The 19646-nt window shown below is 45.6% G+C and overlaps 1 protein-coding gene across 1 annotated transcript; it reads left to right on the top strand.

The window, feature by feature from the left end:
• Positions 1-1705: 1705 nt before the first annotated feature.
• LOC104250457 (tumor necrosis factor ligand superfamily member 8) lies at positions 1706-18871 on the top strand. Its single transcript, XM_059828974.1, has 4 exons — positions 1706-1888; positions 9253-9298; positions 17854-17925; positions 18474-18871. The coding sequence occupies exons 1-4, from the start codon at positions 1751-1753 to the stop codon at positions 18869-18871; spliced, it is 654 nt and encodes a 217-aa protein (XP_059684957.1). The 5' UTR covers positions 1706-1750.
• The last annotated feature ends 775 nt before the right edge of the window (positions 18872-19646 follow it).

Genomic DNA, 19646 nt, shown 5'->3' with positions numbered 1-19646 from the left:
TTCCCTTGCAAATCAAGGTTAATTTCCAGTACAAACCAGGGTGAGTGAGAACCACTGCTGCTAGCAGCTGTCCAAGGTTTTGCATTGACCAGGTGGGACTCAGCAGGTGAAGATCCACCTCATGCAACCTGATAGGCTTGAGTGACGGATTTTCTGAGGAAGCCCTGACCAAGCGTATTATGCTATTATCTCATCCTTAAGAGAGGAGGCTGCTTCCGTTCGTCTGTGATTAAAATAGATTGTGCCTGTTTCCACGACGATAAGAGATGCCCTGAAAAACACTAGTTCAGAAATCTATAGAAGCTCTTGTAGTGCTGTGCTCTAGTGATTTTATTAAAAGATAGTAGTAATACTAGTAATATGCCAAGACCCTTTAACGTCAGGGGTGTAAAGAAGAATTGGATTAAAATAGAAAGGAGTTACCTCTGGTTTGGGAGTCCCACAAGCCCAAATCATAGAAAACTGGAGAATTAAACTCAATAAATAACTCTACCTGCTTTTTGTGTTCTGATATTCTTCCCAAGACATCTCTTGTTGCTCTCTACTGAAGGAAAGATGTTGAGCTAGAGGGAACATTGATAAGATCCTGTTCAGCCTCTCTGATGTCCTTGTATCAGTGAACCGGGAATAGCTGAGACAACTAATACTCCTAGTCATTTTGATCATGTTACATGAGTTAACTGGTTTGCACTGATATGAATCAAAAGAGGACACGCATCTAACTGTGAAAATTTTCAGAAACATCCAAGCATCTTCAGAGCTGGACTGGCCAGAAAGCAAGGAGTCATCTCACATAAAAATGCAGGGTTAGGAACGGCTGCTCCTTTCACAACGGAATGAAGCAGGAGTATGTCGATTTGAAGAAATCTCATTTAGGTTCCGTGAGAAACCCCACGGCTGGGTGATGGTCCCAGGCTAAGACAGAGGAGAGGCTGGTGGACAGGATAGAAATGAGCATTAATTCACTAGCTGCAAATAAGCCAGGGCAGGTAGGTGAGTACAGACACCCTCTGTGGGCACATCATGCTTTCAGCAACTTTGGTGTGACCGCTTTCTTTCTATGCCTCTGCCTAGAACTTGCATCCTGTATCAAACATATCTTCCTGACACATTTCTATAAAATACTTCAATGAAAATCTCACCCAACATCTCCAGACCTTCTCAGACAGGAGCTGCAGTCACCAAACTCAAAGCCTAGGTCATCTCTGAATGCAGAGCTCTGGAGATTGCAGCTCGGGGATGCTACTGGGAATAAGAAGAGGTTACTCTGTACAACAGGAAGGCAGAGCTCCGGAGTGATTTGCTGTACTGAACTGTAGCTGCACTGAGTATAAAATGAAACGGAATTTGCATAGCTCTTCATTTCACAGAAAGTCAGTGATTGCGGGGGGGGGGGGGAACGACTGATCTTGGTAACTATTCACCTTCCAACATCAGAAACCTCCGATGCAGCATTCAAGACTGCTGTCATGAAATCCCTGATCAAGAACATGAAGATCCTTCCCCTTTTCACAGCTGCATCCTGCTTCACGCCCCCAGGTCCCTCTTTCTTTGTACTACAAGTGATGAAGGTTTTTTTCCAGATCACATGAGCCAGGATGAAGGGGGAAAATCCTGCCAGGAACAGAGATGGGCTGCAACTTGAACCTGATCAAGGGGAGATACAGAGCAGTACCCTGAGAGCTATATAAGAACGTGCTCGGCACAAGAGCAAACACTTTTTCGAGTGAAGGACTTTCATAAATCAGCCATGCATGTGAATGAAGACACCGTTTCAAGGAGGCTTGGAGCCACTAACAAAACCTGTTTGTATTTCATCATCGCTACCCTTGTGGTGTTACTCATCTTTGCGTTAGCCACCATCATGGTCTTTGTCGTTCAGAAGAAGGTAAGCAATTTCTTACTTTATTCATTGGCTTTTTCTTCGTTCTTTTCTTTTTTTTTCAACCTCCTTTCCAAAAGTTATCCTGTGGCCAGAAAATCAGTCACTGCCTCCTGTTATAAATGCACACACATGAATTAGGGGAGAGAAAGATGAAACAAAGAGGGAGAGAAAAGAACTTTCCAAAAAAGACCTTTTTCCATGGGCAGCCTTAACTTCTAGCATGCAGCTTCTACTCTGTAAATGGAAGTGGAAAGCTCATAATCCAAGATGCAAGCCACCCTCTGTCCTGCCTAGTTAGGAGGAGAGGTGGAGAGAAGATAGATCAGTGCCTCAGTGTCTGCTACCTGTTTTTATGTGTCTCCTATTGCTTCTACTAAGAGTGACCACTGTCCAAGATGGTCTGGTAGTGTCTACATGTGTTCCTCTGAAATACTGATAAATTTTAGTAATGGACATAATACAAGACATGTCTACGTATGACACTGTGTGGTGCTGTCTGCTGGGATGCACCGTGATGGGGTGAAGCAGAGCTCTCTTAAACTACCTCACTACAAGCATCCTGGCCTGTATCAGAAATGGTGTGCCCAGCAGGAGTAGGGAGGTGATCGTGCCCCTGTACTCGGCTCTGGTGAGGCCGCACCTCAAATCCTGTGTTCAGTTTTGGGCCCCTCACTACAAGAAGGACATTGAGGTGCTGGAGCGTGTCCAGAGAAGGGCGACGAAGCTGGTGAGGGGTCTGGAACACAAGTCTGATGAGGAGTGGCTGAGGGAGCTGGGGTTGTTCAGTCTGGAGAAGAGGAGGCTGAGGGGAGACCTCATCGCTCTCTACAATTACCTGAAAGGGGGTTGTGGGGAGGTGGGTGTTGGTCTCTTCTCCCAAGTAACAAGCTATAGGACAAGAGGAAACGGCCTCAAGTTGCGTCAGGGGAGGTTTGGACTGGATATTAGGAAAGATTTATTCACCAAAAGGGTTGTCAGACACTGGAACAGGCTGCCCAGGGAGGTGGTGGAGTCACCATCACTGGAGGTATTTAAGACATGTAGATGTGGCGCTTAGGGACATGGTTTAGGTGTGGACTTGGCAGTGCTAGGTTAGCAGTTGGACTTGATGATCTTAAAGGTCTTTTCCAACCTGAATAATTCTATGATTCTATTATTCTACCCAGAGCACTGGATGGGGCAAAGTACTTCACTGTCCCTCTCTTTTTTCAGTCTGGTTCTTGGGTGTGATTTTTAATGCAAAAGTGGAGTTGGAGCAAGGATGATTGAAGGATATAAGTGAGGCAAGGTCTGACAAAAACAACTGTTCTCTCTGCCTACAGACATTTTTTTCCTTCCTAAAATAAAGAGGATTGCTTTCAAGTGGATCTGGGGTTGAATGGTGAATCGGTGAGACAGTTACAGCCAGGGCAGAGGTACAGGTGGTGGTGAATATAGAAAGTGCTTTTCTCATCTTACCAGGAACATTGCCATGAACCTTACCAGGGTAAAAAGACAGATTAGAAGTTTTATAGGCTTTGCGATCTTATTGCAAGAATCTAACTGCTGAAGTACCTCCACTACTATTCATAGAATGAAAGCACCAGTGCAGGGCTGCTGGAGGAAGTTGGCCATGGAAAACAAAATATGATCTTTCAGCTCAATATTTTCTCTTACTAAATTTACCCTGTGCAATTTGTGTGTCTGTGTATGCACATTACCCAGAAATTAAACCATGAAGGCTTGACTGATAAGTCTTTAAGTTGCGCCAGAGAGGAGTCATTTACCTGAAATCAGCGTTCTTCCAAAAGAGAAGCAGTTTGGGCACAGTTAGAATGAGACATGGGGGTTTTCAAGTGATAAATAGTGGGACATTAAGGGAGATCTTTAAAATAACAGTCTGAGTAATTACAGAATTGCCACAGCTTTCTTATATAATGAGGCTTTCATTTGTACTTATTATGAAGGTAAGGATTAAATTACCTCTTCATCAGGATAAACACAGTTACACTAGTTGCCAGAGGAACAATATTACTGAAAGATTCAAGGTTTTCATTGAAAAGAGTAATGACATTATTGCAGCTGCTTTGGAAACAAGCTTGGGTGAAGGAAACAGTAGGAAGCTGAGGTGTGTGTGAAACACAAATAAAATCGAGCAGCAATTCTATGCTGCGAGAGGAGTTTGGCAATAAAAGCGTAATTTCTCAGGAAGCTGAAAGATCCCCAGTTCAGAAGCAGCATAGTCATTCTCCATCTGTGACTGGTCTTGAATTTCCAGACCAGGGAACAAGTGTTGATGCTGTGAGACATGTTCCTCAAGAAACTCCAGGACTTGCTCCTAAAACACTTTAGCTCATGGTCACACTGTCAGCGTAAGACTAGGCACAAACTCCTTTGGTAAATACAGTTGCGGCTAGGCTGAGCATCTTGTAGTATTGACTTCAGCAGCCCCAGGACAGGAGGCCTGGGGCGTTCTTGTACTTGGAGCCCTGTGGCTATTGAGTCCTGCTGCTGTAGGGAGTAGAACATCGTCAGTTGGCTTAGTTATTTCCTTTGTAACGTCTCAAGAGAGGACCAACATTTTGTGTGATCAGCCTCTTGGGATGATCTGTTCTACTCTCCGGGTGTTATCAGCTGGATTATGTGACTGATCCTTGACCACAGGGCCAATGCTGACAACTTCATGCCCTCCCTATGCTGAGCTGAGATAGAAACTCCCTCCAAAGGAGTGTTAGAGGGTCTTAGGGACAATGCAGGCCTTGTCTTGGGTACCACTGCATTAAGAGGAGGCTTCTGGTGGCAAGCAGATCACACAGTCCCCTAGCCCCATTGCAGGTATATGGAAGTTGGCTGCTTGTCTTCCTTTTGATGAATTTACACTTGCCTAGTTTAAGGTGAAGGAAGACGCACTGGAAAGGGAAAATCGAACTGTAGAAACAAGGCACTCGCATCACCCAAAATCTAGGTGCTCTGAATAAGGGAAATCCAACATGAAAGGCCAAAACAAAAAAGCAACCATGATTCCAAAGTTGCTTCTCTAAATCTAACAGCATTTCTAATACACTTTATCCCCTGCCATCATATTCCAACACCCCAAGAAATTCCCTTTATGCCTTGTTTTCAAGAAGGGTGTCACAGCAGATTAGAGTCAGACCTGGGAAGTGTAATTTTTTTGAATTAAACTACATCTTTTGGAACTAACTACGTGCAGTGCTGAAGTCAGTTCATTTCTTCAGCTTTCATCTGCAGAAACCCTTGGCTTCAGGCCATTCACTTGTCTCCATCTTTCGCAAGTGATTTTATTTTTCTCTGAAATAAGAATGGTCACTGTATGGTGGCCCGTAGCCTTCATTTTTCTTCTTAACACTGTTATAAGAGTGCTACAACCTCCACCCTTCTGCCTGCTGCATTTCACTGTTGCTGGTTGTACGTATATATCCACATCTATGTAGATATTTAGGTATATAGAGATATATATGTAAAATCAGTGAAAGTATGGGACAGAAAGGACTAGACAAATGTAATTTTAAGACACACAGACCCCAGCAATCTTACGCTGTACTGCAAGGTATGCTGTATCAGACACCTAGGCCACCTACCTCGATGAACTAATTCTGTGTGAATGTCCGAAGTCCATAACCTGGGATGGCCCGTCACTGCTCTGGACTTTCTAGGCTTCACATTTTTAACCTCCAAACTGCATGGGCAAATCTTTTCAGCAGAGTTAAGGCAGCAGTGTGGCCAATGATAAGAGTCAGTGCAGATACATGTATTTGCTGATCTAGTCGTCAAGGCTGCTGGAGTCAAAAATGTAAATCCCCTTTAGCAGTGGGTTCCTGCCATAACCAGAAATCGCTCCTACAGCAGCTAGCATGTTCCTGCACTATCTATTTCATGATTTATGGCTGCTTAAAAATAATCCCACCACGGGCTGCCCCAATCGGTGCCTGTTGGCCCCCTCTGGTGGACAACACTGACAAAAATGAAAAGAAAATTAAAAGAAAAAAACCCCAAACCACTGAAAATTGCCCCTGAAAACAGATTTCCCACTTGTCGAACACCACATGAGGCATTTTAGAAGAAAAACGTGCTGTTCCAGCTCTTGCCATCGGTATTCTGCACAGTGACAGTCACCTGTTCTCTAGAGGTGTCACTTTCATAGGTTTTGCCGGTACTGGAAAAACTGAATTTCAGGCTGGGCTTTGTTTCCTGCGATGCTCAGATCAGCTGCGAGAACAGCGCTCCGCGTTCTGGGTTTTTCATCTCTAGTTTCTACCTTTGCCTCTTGGCAACTCAAAGCCACCTACCTAAAGTGCCACTGCCTTCCTTCCCCCTCAGCCAGAGATGGGTAATGATGGTTTGAGGCTGAGCAGAAACACCGGAGAGCCTTGGGGCTTTTTTTCAAATTGCAAAACTTCCTTCGAGGACAGCAGTCCGAAGAGCTCATCCCCACAGAGCTGCTGTGTGGGCAAGCTCTTGGAAGAGCCTTGGACCTAGTTAGGCTGACCCCAGGCCAGTTTCGGGGGGACTGTGGTTTCAGGGTGTGTTTTCTTGGACTTTCTAGAGGTGGATACACACTTCAGCGACCTCTGGTTAAATGAATATTCACAGTTCTGACACAGGACATTAGAATGACCCTCTAGCAGCACCAATCTGTCTCAGCTTGGGAAAATTTCTTATAAAATGATTAAAGGAAAGAAGAAAGAAATTACTTTCAGTGGTACCTGATTATCATTTTCTCTAATGAAGCAAACTCAAATTATTCTGCTTGCTGAGTAAAGACTGAGATCTTTCAGCAGCAGCACCCAGATCACTCCAGACAGGGCGAAATTCATTGTCATGAATTATTCGTGAGCTGGCACTGTAGAATTTAATCTCTTTGGGCTCCTATTGTGTGTCTCTGCATCCCAAATTACAGCATTACTCACAATATTTTTGCTGTTAGAAAAGAAAGAAGTAATGCCAATAATATTTCAAAGCAAGCTTTAAAGTTTTATTTGAATATCTACTCAATTGCCACTAAAATAAATTGTATTTGTATCTGCTGTTTTCACCTAGTGGGAGACTTCCCAGGTGAGAACATAATACATTAGTACATTTTAATTTTGTTTCTGTTGCCCTGACTATAAAGCAAGCTGTGAGCCATCAGCTTTGTCCTGCACACCATCTCCGAGGGAGGTCTGCAAGGTGAACACCTCACTGATGATAATGTCTCAATCACTTTACCAAACACTTCTCTACAGGCAGCAGTGGATCTGCTGACTGAATTCATTTAGCATAATCTAGCTAGGGAGAGAGCATCCCCTTTGTCTCATGCAAAAATGCCTTTAATTCTCTGCAGAGGGCAGAAATGCTCATACATTGCATTGAAAAGTAATGCTTCCCTGTGCCCTGAGTGCATGTGAGCGGGACAGCCCGGTGCAAGGGTCCGAGACAGGAGCTGAGAGGCTCTGACAGATGGTCCTTGGGAGTGTTTTCAGCCGAGACTGTTCTCAGACCCACATTTGATGATACGTGTGCACAGGATCCATGAGAGTTTCCAAGGGAGGATGTCATGTAAGGGACCAAAAAGTTTGGAAATGCCTGGTTTTTCAAACTACATCTCTAGGTTCCCATTCTTTTCCTAACCCAGCAGCCTTCCTGTACAGCTTAGGAAGATCACCTGGAGAAATACTGTCTCAACAGATAACTTCTCCCCTGCATTACATAGGTGGGGCAAGAGAAAATGAACAAATCATATATTATAGATACCCAAGTTATGAAGCTCCTATGTCATCTCTGTCAGCAGGACGGAGCATTTTGGCATTAGACCAAAGGATAACATTGGTTTGCTGGGAGCAGATGCAGCTCTACACTTCAGCCATGGTTGAAAGCATGGTCACGCTAGGCTAAAGTCTAATTCAAAGTATTCTTAAACATTTAAGGCTAGAACATTAAGTACCACAAACAGCCTCAACATGACTTCTCTCCCTGTACGACCGTCTTCCTTCTCCCCACACCACACATTATACTATTTACACACAGAAATAAAGTGCTTATGTTTTAAGATCACTATGGATGAAGTTGTCTCCCACCACATGCAGGGTGTGCCTTATTCCTTCCAGGAGATATTAGATGTTCTGCTAAAGCTGGTACCAACTTCCCAACTTTCTTCTTGGACATCCTGGTCGGTCACTGGAACAGGCTCCCCAGGGAAGTGGTCATGGTACCAAGCCTGTCAGAGTTCAAGGAGCATCTGGATGATGCTTTTAGTGATATAGTTCAGTTTTATGTAGTCCTGCAAGGAGCAGAGAGTTGGACTCCATGACCCTTATGGGTCCCTTTCAACTCCAGATTGTCTGTGATTGTATGATTCTGTGCTAAATTGGGCCTGGCCTGGTTAGCCTGCACAATTATCCCAGGTAATTGGTATCCAGATAAAAGGAGCTGGTTTAGGCTAGCCTAAGTAAAAAACACTCCCTGATACTGAAATCACTGTGGGACTGCCCAGTGTGTGTGAGTGAAGGGACGTGACACAGAGTTTCAAGCACTGAGGCACTCTCAGTATCTTTCCTCGGCTGCTGGGAGAATTTGTTTGCTCCTCGAGGGCACTGATGGACATTTATGAGCTGTCAGCGACTTTACTTGAGTGGAAGTAATATGCAAGTAAGCACAGGCTTCGGGGTTGTATGTCTGGGTGGCAGAGAGGTGTGATAAAACAGAAGCAAGACCACGGGTGAAGTCTACCATATTTCACACTTGGAGCATGTTTCCTGAGAAGTTTTTGGGCCGTGCTGTTTGAGGACAATTTCCTGTGCCATTTTGACCCTTGGGTTTATATCCCAGCAAGAAGTAGGAGGAGAGGTGAAGCAGGACAACTCTGTCACTCTCAGACCTGTGTTGGTGCTCTACAGCTTTTATTTTCATCCAGCTACTGGCTTCCCAGGGATGGACACTGGCTCTCAAGGGTGTCCAGTCCCACTCTGTCCTACTCTCTCCAAGCTTTGCAAGCCACAGAGTGAGGTTTTCAGGGCTCCCGCTTCCAAAACAGCCCCAAGAAAAACCACACACATTTCTTGCTAGACTGAGAGAATTGCTGGCTGTGTCAGACATGTAGGTTTTCTATGTATTAAAAAAAGGGCAGTGATGAGGGATGACTAAGGATGATATTTGGATGGGTGCAGAGAGCTTGCTGGAGCTGTTTGCTCCACAGCAACCCTCACTGACCTGTGAAGTTCTATAAGAGCCATATGCCCTGTAATGCCTGGCGCTGGCTCCCTGTGTATCAGGCTGTCTATTGCCTTCATGGCATGCAATGGAAACTTTTAAGATCCACTTTTAAAGCAAGGTCGTACTCGAACATGGGTATGTTCCCAGAATAACAATCCCTTCTCTCGCTTCTCTTTCAGGCAGCTGATCCTGCTACGGCGGGCATCGCAAAACCTATCAAGACAGGTAAGGACTTAAACTGACTATACATGCCATTTGCCTACTCTGTCATGCAAATATTGCCCAGGATCACAAATAAGCCAATTGTGCACATCTTAACATTTCACATAAAGTCCCTTCTTGGTGAAAAGCCAAGCTAATGGAAAAAAAAAAAAAAAGAAGAAGAAGAAGAAAAAAGCTTTCAAATTACTCAGTGCCTCCGGAAACCAGCGCATGGCTGAGGAAATAACAAGTATGTCTGAATCTGCCCTGAGGTGTCTTTGCAAAAGAGCCTTTTTGCTAGAGGATGTGAACATCAGTCTGACTATTAGGTCTTATTTTAAGGTCTGGCTCTTGCACGTGTGGGTGTAATGTCCCTGTCTTCACAGGAATGGGTGCAAAAGCGTTGGTACATATTTCAAAACAACATTCTGTGATTCTGTGAACTGAAACTCCTCCTGTACTCCTCTGGCCTGGAGCAGTCATGTGTTTGTTACTGGTTTGTGGGGAAAAGGGAGGAGGGAAGGGGTAGGTCTAGAAGGGGCAAGTGGAGAACAGCAGCAAGAGGCATAGAGCAAGGACTAAAACAGGCAGAGTATGAGCACAGGGAGCTCAAAATAGGAAAAAACCTGTCTAACCAGACTAGCAGAGACAGTGTACCAAGAGTCTGCTTTTCCTTGGCATAAATCAGGAGGAGCACTATTTATATCATTGACATTGCCTCCGTGGTTACATGGCCCTTAGCACCAAGTGTTTTGACTTCTTGCAAATACAAGTTCATAGTCAGTCCCAGAGGACAGGAGATATCATTGCCTCCCACTCTACAGGTGGGAAAAATGAAGCACAGTGTTCATCCAGAAGCGATGGCAGGATGGGAAATTGAAGTTCAAGGTCCAGAGAGTCCTAATCACGTAACCATCTTTTCTGCAGCTGCGTTTCTGCGCACAGGTGACATAATTAATCATTTGGGCAACGCATACTCCATCTTGGATAATTTTTTAATTTGGGACTCTTCTGTATTGGGCTTGTTACATTGCCCACAGGTCTCAAAGTAGTCCCTGCATGTCACTGTGTCCTTCCTGAGAACTTCACATCTTGCCTAACCATCATTTTTTATGTTCTAAAATTCCTGTAACCTGGAGGGATTTTCCTTTCCCCTTAGGATGTCCCTAGGACATCCTGAGCACATATTGCTTTCTCTCTATCAACCTAAGTAGCTCCTTAAGCCTTTTTAAGTCTTTCTTAAGTCTTTCTTAAGTCTTCTAGTGCTTTATTTTGTACCTGAAGTTCCTCAGAAATAAAGCAGGGTCTGAACATACAAGGCAGATTTGGATAAGGGTTTTTGGACAGTCACATCACAGCCCCACTCCAGCGCGTCCCAAAAGGTGCCCAAAAAGGAGCTTTGGAAACCTAATGGACCACAAAGCATCAACCTCGTTGCCCACAGTCCCCCGTTGACGGAGAGTCCCCAGCAGCTGCGAGGCGGTACAGCCCCAGAGCAGAACCTCTGCTCCTGTAAACCAGCGTAACCTCAGAGAAGTCACCAGAACTGTGCTGGTTTGCATGGCTGAGATTTACCACCAGTTAGGAAGAGGTAGTGAAAGCTGTTGGTGTGAAGTCTAGTGACTGACAGAGGAGGAGGCACAGAGACTGGATCTGTAGGTCAGTATTATTTCAAAGCAAAGCGTGAGCAATTGCCATTCCCAGGGCAGGGAGGAGAGCTCTCACTAATCCAAAAGCGTATTGCAATATATATATACAGAGATTTGTTTTAATTTGGTATCAGGCAACCTGTGCCAATGGCTTTTTCTCCTCGTCAATAACTGGCAGGTACCAGGCAGGAGGAATGTGCTCTCTCCGGGAATGTGCAAGATGCTGTTTCATTAGCCAGAAACCTTTCTGTCTTTGGGTCAGTATCAATTACAGGCACCCTCTTGCTCTGAATTCTGCTGCTAAATCTGAGATGATGCCATTAGTGAAAGGCAAAGGAGAGAATGACAGTGAAACCCCACAAGGCAGGAGGAGTTGCTGAAAGCTGTTTGCAATGGGTGTAAGAGCTCTATCAGCCCACCCCTCATTGCCTGTCAGTCTCTATTGTATGTCTCTGGCAGGGTAACGGAGCATTAAAGTGTAAGTGAATTACAAAGGCCTTTTATTTTTCTCTTAAAATGCATAAAGCAGGGCTAATTGATTAATATATCCTGGTGGGTAATTTACTGAGGGCCCCTCGGCAGGGAGCTCTGTCATACGCTGACAGGCATCACTTGCTGACTTCCAAGCGAGGTCCCATCCAGGAGCTGCAGAGCAGCAAGAAACAGAAACGAAAGAAACATTTCAGGATGGGGACTGTTGTGGATTTAGAGTTGGAGCCGTGTCTTCCTCTCAGGCAGCCCAGATGTTGACAGTGTAATTTGGATGTATTTTGTACCCACCTTGTTCACAACAAGGGTTTCGAAGCCCTGCGTTGTACAAGTGGGCAAGCAAGAAAAATAATGAGCATTGCCGACTCGCCAGGTTGGTGCTCAGCCTTGCTCCAGCCCCGTGTCGGTACCGACAGTGAGGCTGAAGGTACCTACTTGTGCAAAACGTCTCAGAGCTGTTAATGGGGGTCACAGGGTGGTGCTGGTGGAAACAGCTGGGGTTCACTCAGGCAGAGACTATATTGTAATGCAAATGAACAGTGGTCCAGAGGCGGCTACATCTCTGAATTAGTTTTGTAATATTGAAGCAGGAAAAACACGATGATTTCATTTAGATTGCCAATGAGATTCTGTTCTATTATTAGCTAAGAACCAGTGGGCACTAAAGCAGATTTATAGAAGGTTTACGTTCCTGACTCAGCTGTCAGTCCTCAATGGATGGGTCTGCAGAAATCCACAAGCCATAGCTGAGAGTGATGCAATGTCATCTAATTAAATGTTTGTGTGAAAAACGATATCAATCTCCTCAAAACCTCTGTGCCATTGTCAGTGGAGTACCTGAGCAACAGAGGGAAAGAATTAAATTCATCATGAACGAAATGTTTGTGAAATGTTCTTTCTGTAGAAATATTTCTCTGTGGAAACTCATCCACATTTCATAAATATCAGATCATATATTAATATATGGGCCAGAGATGTTTTATTGTTAGGTTCATTTTTTAGAGGGAATACTAAGTCACATCGAAATTTATGACCTGCCAACGTCTAGAGAGGTTCAGCCCTCATCATCTCCTTGCTGTCCGCTCTGAGCCTCGTTTCCCCATAAATGTTGCAATCCTGGACTGATGGTTTTCCTTGTTATTTTGAACTGCAAAGACATGATACCAAAATCTCTTCTCGTTTATAAAAGGAAAAACCTGCAGATACATACGCACACACACACTATTTATAGATATTTTTGGCTGGCAGTAAGATCCATTAGCAGTTGATGGACAGGCTGGGAAAGGAAATCCAGCACCTCATTCACAGTTTCAATGGGAAATAGGTTCCCAAATAAAAGTCTGGCTCCGAGAAATTAAGACAGTCACATCTTTGCTACCCTAGAGTAAATCAGGCTGAAGCCAATGAAGCAAACAAGCATTTCCGGATTTACAGCAGTATCTCTGAGTGCAGTTTGGCCTTCTGCAACTAAATCTGGTCTCTTCCAGCCTGGAATTGTCCCAGTGCAACACTAATGAAGTTGCTGGGTTGTTAGTCACAAATCCCATGGTGGTGGGTTCTTCAGAAACAGATATTTCACGTTTAGACCATATAGGTTTTTGCCTTCTCAGCTTCAGTACACGTATGCGTTTGTGTGCATGCATGTGAAACCGTATAAGGTTCTGTCTGCTCTTGGGGAGGTCAGGGCAGATGAGCTGTGTTTCTCAGTTCAAAAAATTTTGGCAAGCCTGAGCTTGCAAATGCTAGAAGGAGTGCACAGGCATCCTCCTAGGCAAGCATCCGGAGGAAACTGCAACTCGACAGATTCCAGTTAGTCATAACGGGGCCAGGTGCTTGTATAATTAACAATGAGATGATCAGTATTGCTACAAAATGCTGAATGTTAGATCTTCCGGCTCTTCGATACTTAAAACGCAAGTTATAGATTAATAGAGAGAGAGAGAGAGAGAGAGAGAGATGAATAGCTCATGAAATTATGTGACCTATGCTATACTGAGGAGCAGCCTAGAGACTTGAATCGTTTTGACCTTAAACTCTACAAGTTTTGCTGTAGGCAGGTGTGCAGTGATGAGTTCATAAGAGGATCTTCCTAAATTTGGAGGAAAGAAAGGGATATGTCTAAAGTTTGTGTTTTTGGAAGGAGGTAGCACTGGCAGCTGAGTTCAGTCCACTTTCAATGCACAGGACCAGAGTGACAGTCCTTGGGCTCTCGAGGACTAAAGGCACTTGGTGCATGTGTGACAGGCACAGCCACGAGCGGAGCCCAGCTCTGCCACTGAGCCCAGGAGAGGACATCACCCAGCTGGCACTTGTCACAGCATCACTTAGCTGGGACAGTCCACCAGTGCCAGCCAGCAGCTGTTTGCAGGACACTTAACTGGAAGGAGAGAGTTAGAGAGAGCTACGGAGACTTCAGGTAGTGGCTGCTGAAAAACAAAATTAGGCAAGTTCTGCTAACTCTAACATGATGACAGAGACGTATGAAATCACCTCGCCTAATTTTATAAGCACTTAAATTGGTGGGGAGTACAGAGGAATTGAAAGCTGTTTGTTGCCTGCCAGTATTTCTTTACCTTGTAGGATAAATTCAAGCTTTTGACCTGCTCTTGTGCCTGTCCACACTCAGCCTCCAGCTAGTTGTAATGCCATACACACTGCAGAGGAATGTCACTATAAGAGGTGACTGGTACTGGGACAAGCCTCAAAAACCCCATTTGAGGGACTTTCCATGGCTGGGTAACAACATTTTGCACTCTGGCATGTCACTTTCAGCTCTTGGTTTCACTGCCCTTTGTCCATGCTCCCATTATACCCATCTCAGAGGTGGGGAAACTGAGGCAGCCAGCAGCGAGGAGAGTTCCCCAGGCAGGGTTACATCTCCTTAGACCTGGCTGGCAGCAGCCCGTATATCCACCTGTCCCACAGCCCTTGGGTTCCTCCTGGCAGGACAGAGTCTCTTTAGGGCCTGCTGTGTTTTGATGAGACTCTTTCCATTTTGCACTGCAGGTGGAAATGACGGGAATGTCCATGAGGCCACAGCTCCTCTGAGTCCTTTTCACAGTCCTGTGGCACATCCCCTTTGGCTCAGTGGGGAAAAGCTGCTCATGGAAATAGTCTGGCCCTTTTCCTCAGGGCTGCACCCTCTGGATGCTCATCCTACTGTAAAAGGGGTCAGGAAGACAAAAGTGAATTATCTCCTGATAGCTTCTTTAGGACAAAATAGCCTAAATGACTTCCTACTGAGACCCCTTCCTTATCAGCAAGCTTCCTTAAAGTAGCTTGATCTACAGCATTCGTGCATCACAGCAGACAATGAAACCAGTGTGGTCTCCTTAGTACTTAGTCCCAAATGTGGCTTTGCTTTTCCTCCTTCTCACAGTATTTTTAAGCTCATATAATCCTATTGACTTCAGTGGGATTACTTCTGATTTACACTGTCACTAGTGCAAAGCCAATTAGGCAGTGTGATTGAACATATCCATTGATCAGCCCTGAAACGCTAGTAATTTCTGTCTTTCAGATAAAATAATTAACTTGAGAAATAAATCTAGAAAATATATATAAGCTGCCTCAGCAGAGTGAGAACTGGAAATGTCTCTATAAAACATTTTTTTTCCATAACTTGCCTTCTCAGAAACACAGCTGATGTCACCAAATAATCAGCTTAAACACACGTACACAGAACTTGCTGGCATCAACAAATATACGTACAGCTTTGGAAATGCAAAGTGCAACTAGATCAGTGAGGGTAGATCTTGAGAGGTGCCAGGAATGTCCTGAGACAGCTCACGACTGATGGGGCTCCTGGAAGCAGCAGGCTGTTTGTGGGTAGGCACAGCACTTTGCTTGCTTAGCAGATGTTGCAGGGCTGCAGCTTCCAAGGTCTGCTTGAGCAGCAGGGGATTTTCTGCTTTATAGGGTAAACCCCTAAATGCCAGCAAGTTTCTGTAAAAATAGTCTCCTTTCTTGTAGGACACTTGCAATGCAAGTGGGCTCAGGGCACTGACTATGCATTACCAGAGACTGTTGCCACCACCGTAACAGTTTTAGTTTAAAATAAGGGCCAGAAGGGTTTTCTCCTATCCTATGCCATATCTCCACATCTCTGTAGTGCCTGTGCGCTCACTAAAACACTATATTGACATGACTGACACCAGGAAAGTAGTCTTTGGTTTTTCTTTGGGGATTTCCAGTGCAGCCAAGGGACTTTGGTACACGACTTTTACTCATTCTTGGAGTGCAGTGAGTACCTCCTTCCCTCAAAAGTGTTTCAACTACTGAAATCAGAGAAAGATGGCAATTCTTTCAAGATATCCACATCCTCCTTCTCCAACAGTGAGTGCAAAGGGTGCAATGTTACAAATCACCAACCAGGGGGACTTGCGTGTGGGACCAGTTTCTCCCTGATTTATCCATCCTCCTGACCGAGCACCTCTTCGAAATCAGGCCATGCAGATACTGCAAGGGTCTGGAGATTTGAATCTTCTTTTTGTACCCTTACTTTCAGGAATCCTATGAAAGTTAAGGTGCTTGTCTCACTCTGCATTTAGTAGACTCCTTCTTGCTCATGTAAGGAACAAGAAATATGACATCTGATGTCCTGGAGTAGCACCAGGATTTAGTAGAACTTAGTGTTGTGTATTAACCAGTCCTTCAGAGACCATTGTAGGGTGGGTGACTCTTATACTAATTTTATAAACAGAGTCATAGGAAAACTTAGGTGACTTGTGTACCCTGGGAGAGGGGACTATAATTTGGTAAGACTTTACTGAAGCTCCTTTGAACTTTATTCCCGGTATTCAGCTGTAGAATAAAACACAGGAAACTGCCGATCTCCCATCCGAGCTGCTATGCACATCACTTCCATAACTGCAGCAGGGCCAGGAGATGCAAAGAAGATGCCAATGCAATAAGAAATAACCAGTCACCTCTCTGGTTGCAGACTAGTGTATATCCACTGGGATATACACTATTTCCCTGAATCTATATCTTGGCTGTGTATCCTTATGTTGAGGGCTACACGGGCAGTACAAACTCTGCTCTATACAATCACAGAGTAAAGGAGGAATAATCAGTGCTGTTCACTGAATGCCCAGTAAAGTGAGAGGAGGAAAAGGTTACACAGAGCAGATGAGAAGGTGAAACGTGGCTGGAAAGGAGGTGAAATGCCAGGGGAAGCAGTGGGGTGCAGTGGCTGGGATGCAGGAGATGGGACACCCGGACGCGGTGCTGGGATGCAAGGCCAGGGATGCCGCCCAGGAGGCAGCGCCGGCATGCAGGAGATGGGGCGCCGGGATGCCGGGCCAGGGATGCCGTCCCGGGAGGTGGCGCCGGCATGCAGGAGATGGGGCGCCGGGAGGCGGGAGATGGGACACCGGGATGCGGTGCCAGGATGCAGGGCCAGGGATGCCATCCTGGGATGCAGGAGATGGGACACCGGGATGCGGTGCCGGGATGCAGGGCCAGGGATGCCATCCTGGGATGCAGGAGATGGGACACCGGGATGCGGTGCCGGGATGCAGGACCAGGGATGCCGTCCCAGGAGGCGGCGCTGGGATGCAGGAGATGGGGCGCCGGGAGGTGGGACTCCGGGATGCGGTGCCGGGATGCAGGGCCAGGGATGCGGTGCCGGGAGGCGGCCCCGTGGCGGCCCGCGGACCCGGCGGAGCCGCCCGCAGTGCGGGGCGCGGCCGTGGGAGGGACCGTCCCGCGCGGCGGCCGCCGCCGGGCTCCCTGCGGCGGGGCAGCCCCGCCGCCTCCCCGCCCCGGCGCTCCGGGTTTTGGGGGCGCTCCCGGGACACACAGCTGCCTCTCGCCCCGACCCGGGGCGCGGGCGGGGTGCCTGCCCCCTCCCTGCCGCCCTGGCTGCGTGGGAAGAGGCACAGGCGGGGACAGCGCCGTCCCGGCCCCTTTAGCCGGCAGCGTTCGGGTCTGAACAACCGACAGCCTCCCCTAAGGTCCTGGCGACATCCAGGTTTTAACCGTGGGAGAACAGAGCAACGCTTCAAAAGCACCCACAGAGCCATTTTCGGAAGTATGTTCCAGTTAAATGTTTAAAAACTTCTTTCTGTAACCGCACCTTAAAAATAATTTGCTTACATTAAGCTTACCTGCACTTAACTTCTGCTTGTAAGAAGGAGAATAAGAAATACCACTTTTTGGTCTGATAGCTGCAAGCTACCACAGCTGTAGACTGTTACAAATTTACCGATCGAGTTACACTGCTATGGATTCCCTGCGCAGATCAGATATTATCAGCCAAGGAGTAAGATTCATCTCTCCTACATGCTGTTCTAGCTGCTGCTGCTCGTCACTTTGGAGCTGCTGCAGTGGAGTTTGTCTGTAGAACATTTATAGCAAATGAACGAGGTGCCAAATGCTGACAGCATTTTACAGTACAAAAAAATCAGGAGTGGTCACTTAATCTGTTGTTTCCTTCAGGGAACACCTCCGAAGACTATTTAAGAATCCTACAGAATGTCCCGACCAAGAGAGCCGCTGCGTACATGAGAGGTCAGTGGGGAGCCCGGTGGAGGGCGAGAGTTGGCAAAGAGAGACTGCAGAGCTGGCTGAAGGGCAGACTGTTCACGTTATTCAAACTGGTTTTAGTGGCAAATAGCTTTTTGACCAAATGGGCACTTTATAGGGAAAAAATCCTTAGCTCTCCTGAAATGTGGGTGTGTTTGGTAAACCCCCTATCTGATCACATAACCTTTTTTTTTTAGCTTGGTAAGGAAAAATAAGAGACACCTTCTGCACACAAACATATGAATATACATCTCCATTATTTCCCTTTAAATATTGCAGGCCACTTTCGCTGCATCTCCCTGTCTTGGGTTTCCCAAGGGCCATGTAAGTCCTTGGAACTTTTCAACACCCCACTTCCATGTGTGAGCTCCCACCCGGCTGGCCAGGGCCTTTTCTAGGAGCTTTCTGCATGAAAACCACTGAATAGGTATCTCCATTTACCAGGAAATACACTGCTGCAAGTCACATAAGGCTGAATTCAGGTCACTAGAGCTCAGCGGCTCATTTTAAAATTTGTTTGCTTTCCTTTCTAGTGTCAAATCCAGTAAACAGTTCAAAACTGAGCTTGGTCGAGAAGGGTATTTGTGAAGACATCCATTGCAAGAGCGAAGAGCTGGTGATACAGAAACAAGGCCTCTACTTGATCTATTGCCACTTGAACTTTCATTTTCCCAACTGTTCAAACAGCCCTACTGACCTCAAGATAGAATTCCTTGTGAATGACAAAGTCAACAGACAAACATTATCCACATGGTGCGCATCAGAAATGTGCCAAGAAAAGACTTTTAAGACCTTGTTCCAGCTCCATTTGACATACCTGAATGTGAAGGACCGAATATCAGTAACACTTAATCATCCTAAATTCTTGAATGAAATTTCTCTTCCCAATGAAAACGTTCTTGGGGTCTTGAGGTACAGCGATGAAATGTGAGCAGCTCTCTGACTTCCCACTGCTGCCCAGACTTATCTTTCTCTGAACAACAGTAGCCTGCTTTTACTAGGCAACACCTTGTTCTAATTTTCCTATCTTACCTCATCGCTAGGGTCAACAAGGAACTTTGTGAGTGTCCCAGAACAAAACCTAAAACACTGCAAGACTCACACCTGACAGATTGCTCTGGTTTGCCTCAGAGTAGGATTGTTGTTGACTGTCCAGCATATAACCCACAGATCTGCCAACAGTTCCTCAAAACAATACTGTGTAAACACAGATTAAAACACAACTAGATTATGGGAAGAATACGCAGTATCAAAACATTTTGGCTAATGGAATGCTGGCAAGGTGCCTGTGCTCAGGGGATGGGGAAATCTTTTTAACTGAATTTTATGGAATAGTATTTTGACATGGTCTTTCCAAAAACTAACGGTCAAAGCTTATACTTAAGACATTCTTTACAACTGGAGCACGCAATCGCAGCTCTGGAGTAGGTTTACAGACAGATCCTATGAAAGCAAAGATAGTGAAATTATTGGCTCTCAGGCTGGTAGCTAAAACTCTGGGACAGTACATGGGAGATTTGGGACTTACAGGATATTCTGTGCTGCATTCTGCTATGGACTTTATGCAATTTACTTCCAAGTGTCTTCCTTTTCACTACTTATCCATCTATTCTATTTAAAAATTAAGCTTTTTGAGGCAGAGACATTGTATATGCACAGTGCTAATCCTCTGTTCTCACTTGGGGTTTCTAGACCTTTTCGTAACA

Source organism: Gavia stellata, chromosome 24 (assembly GCF_030936135.1).
Source record: "Gavia stellata isolate bGavSte3 chromosome 24, bGavSte3.hap2, whole genome shotgun sequence".
Taxonomy (NCBI): Eukaryota; Metazoa; Chordata; class Aves; order Gaviiformes; family Gaviidae; genus Gavia; species Gavia stellata.
The sequence above is the reverse complement of the archived record's forward strand: the minus strand, read 5'-3'. Positions and strand labels throughout refer to the sequence as shown.